This window comes from Malania oleifera, chromosome 5, assembly GCF_029873635.1.
Source record: "Malania oleifera isolate guangnan ecotype guangnan chromosome 5, ASM2987363v1, whole genome shotgun sequence".
In the NCBI taxonomy this organism is placed as follows: domain Eukaryota; kingdom Viridiplantae; phylum Streptophyta; class Magnoliopsida; order Santalales; family Ximeniaceae; genus Malania; species Malania oleifera.
The window spans coordinates 44,175,060-44,182,524 of NC_080421.1; the positions used below are offsets into that span (position 1 = coordinate 44,175,060).

The 7,465-nt window shown below is 35.3% G+C and overlaps 1 protein-coding gene across 1 annotated transcript; it reads right to left on the bottom strand.

Moving 5' to 3' along the window:
- Window positions 1-4,617: 4,617 nt before the first annotated feature.
- LOC131155950 (leucine-rich repeat receptor-like serine/threonine-protein kinase RGI4) lies at window positions 4,618-6,927 on the bottom strand. The gene has a single exon (XM_058109404.1). The coding sequence runs from the start codon at window positions 6,925-6,927 to the stop codon at window positions 4,618-4,620; it is 2,310 nt and encodes a 769-aa protein (XP_057965387.1).
- Between the last annotated feature and the right edge of the window lie 538 nt (window positions 6,928-7,465).

Sequence of the window (7,465 nt, forward strand, 5' to 3'; positions counted from 1 at the left end):
CATATTTCTTTAGCAGAAGAACATGCCATATCTCTGTTAAATTCATTAACATCAAGTCCACAATAGAGATTATGCATGGTAGTAGCATTTAAACTAATAGCTTTCATATCCTCATCAGTATATTCATCTTCTATCTTAGGAACTTTAGTTTCACCTTCAGTTTTCATGGGAACATAGTTTCCTTTAAAGACAAATCTCCACACCTTCTAGTCAACATTCTAAAGATAAATACACATCCTCTATTTCCAGAATGTATAATTGACACTACTGAAAATCGGAGAACGTGTGGAAGAGGGTCCCTCAGGAAAAGGGGTTACAACGTTATGAGTTAACTAGATCTTTTGTAGAAAAACGTTTAAGTCTAAGCTACTAGGCTCTGATACCAATTGTTAGTTTTACTGTAATCCCAAGAGGGGGCTGAATTGGAATTTTAAAATTTTCTCTTCTAGTTCAAATATCTAGTACCAGTATTACACAACCCTAGGGTCAATCTAAGGCAAATAATTAAATTAATCAATAAATGCAGCTTAAATTAAATTGCATAATTAAATCACTCGAGCAAGCACAGTAAATCAAGAAGGACACCAGGTAATAATATCAATCACACGATGTAACAACTAAGATCTTCAGCACACAAGCAAATATCTCAAAAATATTTTTCTAAAAAATAAGCACAAAAGATATTTGAAATAGGTTTGTAAAAATTATTTCACAAACAAAATACAATACAAGCTCTTGAGTATTGCAATGATAATGCAAAACTCACAAGCTCTAAGGAGTTTTCCCAAGGAAGACTTATTGACAAAGTCTCCAAGAAAAATTCTAAGCTTACTCTCAAGTAAAAATAAATATCAATAAAACAGGGCAGATAAGAGTGTAAGCCTTATAGGATAATCACAAGAGCACTCTTACTAAACGACTTTTACAATGGGAATAAGTAAGAATGGAAGTAGAGAGCTTGAATATGAGAAATAGGGTTTCTGAATTTCAGAGAGAATTTGCTAATGATATTTGCTAATTGGTTGCTAATCCAACCAAATGAGGGGGTATATATAGACACCCCAAAAATTATAACCATTCAGGACCTATTTGGTATTTTTGAGAAAGTTTAAATAGGGTTAATAAAAACTAACCACGTTTTAACCTCGATAAAATTTAAAAAACTCAAGAGGTTCGGTTGATCATGTTTAGGGTTCGGTGGACCAGATTGCTTAGTTCGGTCGACCAGGGTGTTTTTGAACTGAAGTATTGGTTGACCAAACTTGAGGTGATTTTTGAACCTCCGAGGTTCGGTCGACCGGGCTAAATTTGGTTGATCGAATTTGCACGTTCGGTCGACGAGGCTTCTTTACAACTAGGAGTTCGGTCGACCAGGCCAATGGGATTTCCACACGTGTCAGTTTAGTCGACTAGGGTGTTGATGCTCATTTTAAGGACGATCGACCAAATGGTGAAACTTTTTACCCCAGGGACCTTCGGTCGACTGAAGGTCTTAGTATGCTTTGGTTCGGTCGACCAACCATATAAAATTTTTCGATTTAAGTCCTAATTTCATTTGACGTCACCCCTATTCACATGATTATTACTTCTACGATATATGGGGGCTTTTTCATGCAATATATTTGGACATATGGTCAGTTTAAGGTTTTTGAGCTTATCTGTCCTATAATGCATGCAATGCATTAATTATTACAAACATTTTCTACTTAAATATTACAGACCCAAATTAAACTTAATTAAATTATAACAAATAAAAATTCTGTGTCTTTATCTTCCTCAAGTCCATGTGCACTATATGAAGCTTCCAATTGATCTTACACACAAACTCATCAAACATTAAATATCAGAGTATTTATCATAATCAAAATGAAATATGACCTATAAGGTCAGCACTGGTTTTTATAGAAGGTTCATAAGGACTTTTAACTTTATCTCTATGCTTCTTTGTCAACTTTTAATGCTTGATGTCGAGTTTGAATAGATCAAAAAGTGTTAAAATTGTTTTGATCAGCTAAAAACACATCTCACCACTACACCTATCATTCAGCTCCCTGACTGGTCACGTCCTTTTGAAATAATGTTTGATGCAAGTGACTCTATTGTGAGGGTTGTACTTGGACAACGAAAAGATAAGCTGCCATATGTGATATACTAAGCTAGTAAGACTTTAAATGCTACCTAAAAAAGTTATTCCACAACAAAAAAAGAATTACTAGCTGTAGTCTCTGTATTGGACAAGTTTAGATCATATCTTCTTGGTTCACTTGTTATAATATTTATTGATCATACAACTTTGAAATTTTTATTGTCAAGAAAGTATACCAAGCCGAGGTTGATAAGATGGATACTCCTACTATAAGAATTTGATCTCATAATAAAAGACAAAAAATGAGTGGAAAATGTAGTGGCGGATCATCTTTCTCGACTTACAGCTTAAATTTTTGAGAAGTTTCCTTTAATTTTTGATTTTTTTCCTGATGAGTAATTAATTTCAATTGAAACTTTACCATGGTATGCTGACCTTGTGAATCTTTTAATCATATGAAAAACTCCACCTCATTGGAATGCTCAAGACATCAAAAGGTTGAAAACTGAAGCTAAGAATTTCTTTTACAATGATCTCTACCTTTTTAAGTATTGTCGTAACCAAATCATTAGGAAGTGTGTGCATAACAATGAGATTCCTGGTGTCTTAAATTTTGTCATATAGAAGCTTGTAGTGGACATTTTTCTGCCCACAAAATAGTGGCTAAAATTCTTCAAAGTGAATTTTATTGGGCAACTATGTTCAAGGATGCTTTTAGTTTTTTTAAAACTTGTGAACCTTGTCAAAAATTAGGAGGAATCACTAGGAGAAACATAATGCCTATGCAACCTATGTAAAATAAGGAGAATGGAAAATGAAGACTTCTTGAAGAGTCCTTAAAGATGATGCAAATTAGAAATATGATGAACTTATATAAATAAAGTTAAAAATGAATGCAAAGAGCTAAGAGATAAGAGATAGCTTGTACATTTAATAAGGAGTTATCAACATAAACATAGTTAAGTAGATATATATATTTCTTCCCAAACAAAAATAGGAAGAAAATAAATAATTTTGATATTAAATTAACTTTAAACTAAAATCATTTTCACATTAATTGTGTCTATCAAGAGAGCAATTTGTAAAGGGAGTTCTTATATATATTAAAAACCCTCAATTTGACACACAATGAAGAAGATTTTTATCCTTAAAAGGGGTGAAAAAAAATATTTCAAGGCGCAATCATAACCATTTTTAATGCAACTCTTTGACTTTTTCAACATATAATAAAAGAAAAACAAATAGGTTAAGTTGGATCTTGCATCATAAGCCGATTATGCACGCACGAATATATTAAGTATGGTAGTTAATTAATATTAATGAGAGTGAGATTAATTGGGAGTGGTTGTTTCTAGCAAATATTTTTCAAAATCAGAGTTGAAAATTTGGTATGGATATAAAATTTAGGGAGTAGAGTACAGATGTTCGTCATTGAATGAGATACATTTGAAATAACGTTGCACAAATACCATTAATCATGTATTTTATGTCAAAGAAGATTCTTTACAACTGGGTCTTGATTCTTTATATTGATTTCCTAGCCGTCTTAACCCAATCAAAATTCTAATTCTATTCAAATAATTAGGACTTGCTAAAGATAAAGACAATGACCATTTCCTCCTTCTTATGACTATTTATACATTTTGTTTGTTGTTGATTATGTTTCTAAGTGGGTTGACGTAGTCCCTTGCAGATCTAATGACTATTAAGTTGTTTTAAAATTTTTGAAAGAAAACATTTATGCAAGGTTTGACATGCCTAAAGCCATAATTCACTACAAAAAAACTGATTTTTAGTGATAAAAGTATTAGTGATGTTTTCAATTTCATTACTAAAAGTGTAGTATTAGTTATGGTTTAAAAAACCGCTACTAATAATATTCTTTTAGTAACAAAATTGAAGACATCACTAATATTTTTGTCATTAAAAACCACTATTCTGAACTCAAACTATTGTAGGAAACTAGTAGTGACATTTTTTATTTTTTATTTTTTGCATTAGAGACAAATCCAAAGCATCACTAATAGTCATTTATTAGTTATGGTTTATAAAATCATCATTAATAGTCTTATATTGGTGACGATTTTTAAAATCATCACTAATAATGCATTATTGGTCTTAGTTTGTAACCATATTATTTATTTGTGCTGTGAATGACTGGCCACGTATTTCTTCCCTTCCCTGCTGTCAAGCTCCTTGCTTGGAAGCAGTCATTTCCTCATAAATAAAATCTTTCTTACTAGTTAATTTTGAAGGAAGACAAAAAAAAGGGAAGAAGAAAGTCAACAGTAATTAAAATCCAAAATCGTAAAGAAAAACAAAAGACCACCTATATTTTCCAAATATACAAAGCAAACTGAAGACCACCTACAATTTGCAGAAAAGAAAATCGTCGACATAGCTAAGCTAAGCATGCTTGGAGTCAGCCTGCCTGCTAGTTACGCAAACATTCTTATTAACAGAAAAGCCTAAACATGGAGACTCCGCTGCATTCGGATACAAACACAAACGTAGTTTGAAGCACGACCAAGTCATAACTCGCTAGTAATAAATTCCAGTGGTGTTTGCATGGACATGTTGCTGCTGCATGGAGTCATGCCCGATACAAGTCCGCACAAACCTTGGTTTCCCATGTAACTTGAAAACGGTGCATTTTTGAAAGCTGTACCATTTGGGATTGGACCAGAAAAATCATTGAAGGAGAAATCGAGAAGGAATAGATTAATCAAATTGGACAGTGTTTCTGGAATTCTTCCCGAAAAGTTATTGTGGGAAATGTTGAGATTCTTCAACTCGGTAAGTTGCCCCAATGTTTGAGGAATTGTACCTGAGAAGGAATTGCTGCTAAGATCCAACTTGTTCTGCAATTTAGTTAAGTTGCCCAGCTCAGAGGGTATGTTACCAGATAGGCGATTTCCGCCAAAATCCAGGCTCGATAAGCTCCCACAGTTCTGGAGCTCTTTTGGAATGCCTCCTGTGAAGCTGTTACCCGAAAAGTCGAGATAGTCGAGCTTAGTTGAATTGCCTAAACTTGAAGGGATCTCACCGGTGAATCGATTGTCCCTTAGATCAATGTGCAGAAGGTTTGGATGTGATCCAAATACATCTGAAATATTTCCTGTGAGCTGGTTTCGGTCGAATCGGACTCTAACTAGGTCTGAGCAGTTCTTCAAGCATTGTGGCAGTGGCCCGGCCAAACTATTGTTATTCGCTGTAAAATATCGCAGGCCAAAACCGCTGCATAGTTTGTGTGGCAGAACTCCCGAGAAGTTGTTATATGAAAAGCTGACGAAGTTCAAAGAGGGACTATTCATCCCAAAATTCTGTGGAATGCTGCCAGAAAAATTATTGGAGTAGACAGAGAACAATTGTAGGTTGGAAAGCTGAGAAATAGTGTCAGGCAACTCTCCCTGTAATTGATTTGTGTTGAGATCAATCTTAATAATTGAAGAAAGGTTTCCAACGTCTGGATGAATAGTGCCACTGAAATTGTTGGAGAAAAGTTGTAAGGATTTCAGGTTTGTGAGACTCCACGCTGTTTGAGGAATCGAACCTGAGAGCTTGTTTCCCGAAAGGCCTAACCACCCTAACTCTATCAAGTTCCCGATCTCCGAGGGGATTGAACCAGAAAAATTATTATTGTATAGAAAAAGGAAATTAAGATTTGTCAATAGTCCTATTTGGGATGGAATACTGCCAGTGAAGTTATTGTTTTGAAGTTGCAGAGAGATTAGTTTGGTCCAATTGGAGACGAAAGAAGGCAATAACTCCCCGGAAAGTAAATTCTCAGACAAGCCAAGTTCAGTTATCTTGGTCAAATTGGTTAAGGACAGAGGCAATTCCCCAGTGAGAGAATTCACAGCTAGAGCCAAGTAGGTGAGGTCGGTACAGAGGCCAAGCTCAGGAGGAATTGTAGAATTCAACTTGTTCATCCTTAGGTCTAGTCTCTGAAGTTTTCGGAGCTGGCCTATTGAAGAAGGAATTTTCCCTTCAAATGAATTGTTAAGCAAGTGAAGGACTTCAAGGTTGGAAAGTAGACCAATCTCTTCAGGAATAGACTCATTGAATTGGTTATCTGTAAGTCGAAGATCTTTGAGATCAGTCAACTTGGAAATATTCAATGGCAGTGGTCCTTGAAACAAATTATCAGTGAGATTGAAGTATTCAAGCTTGCTCAGATTGGAAAACACTGATTGGGGTATCCCTCCGACGAGGTTATTTAGGGACAAGTCAAGATACACCAGGTTTTGGCAGTTGGATATGAACTTTGGGAACTCTGATCTAATTTCATTTTCAGAAAAACTAAGGTGAGTAAGCTGGGGAAAGCTAGAACTGGTTGACCACTCCGTATATTCTAAATTGTTTTTTCCCAAGTCCAAGTGCTCTAACTTTTGAAGGCTTGTAATTTGGAAAGGCATGGTGCCATTGAGAGTGTTGTTGTAAAATACAAGGTACTGAAGCTGGGACAAGTTTCCGATCCCTGGAGGAATGTGGCCAGTGAAATGATTGTTGCTCAAGTCCAACAACGCGAGATTACGAAGATTCGAAATAGCAGAAGGTATCGAACCTTGGAGGTTATTGTTGCTGAGGTTAAAGTACAGGAGATTGGGAAATGAGGAGAAATTGAATTGCTGAAGTGTTCCGGTAAGGTTGGCATTGAAGAGGTTTATCTCGGATATGGTATCAGCAGAGCTGCAAACAATGCCTGGCCAGTGGCAATAGTCTTCAATGTGGGCGATGGACCAAAAACTGAGATAAGGAGAGGAAGAAGAAGAAGACAAGCTGTCCTTCCACTGGAGAAGAGCCTTCGCTTCTTCAATGCTTGCTAATGTGATTTTCATTGGAAGCAAGGAGAGGAAAAGAAAATAAAGAACGAAGAAATGCTTTTGAAACATTTTGATGTCTACCTTAAAACCAACTTCTTTTGCTCTGAGACTCCTTATGTTTTACACCGCCGGCCCGTTTGCTTATATAGAATGTGAACACCTGCGAAACCAGAGAGAGAGAGAGCGAGAGAGGCGGCTACTAATTAACAAAATATCTTCAAATCTTATGGCACGGTTGCAGGATTGCAGAAACAGTAATGCTGTACTTGCGGACCCCAGACTTTTTCTTGTCCATTATTTTTAAAATAATTGTACTATATTCATACTCACAAAGCAGTGGGTATATATTTAAAGTAGCAGGTAAAAAAAAAATTATATAACTTTTGATAAAAAAACATAGCATTAGTATTGTAGAAAAACATTACATTACCCATACCCATACCCATTAACCCACTTATGCCCATAATAAATAAAAGGATTATGGTATGTCCATATAATTATATGGGTCATAATTGGATGATCCATTTAGACTCCTTTATTAAATGGGGTAAAT

Coding starts and splice junctions, on each gene's coding strand:
- LOC131155950 (XM_058109404.1), bottom strand. CDS start 6,927: ATGAAAATCACATTAGCAAGCATTGAAGAAGCGAAGGCTCTTCTCCAG.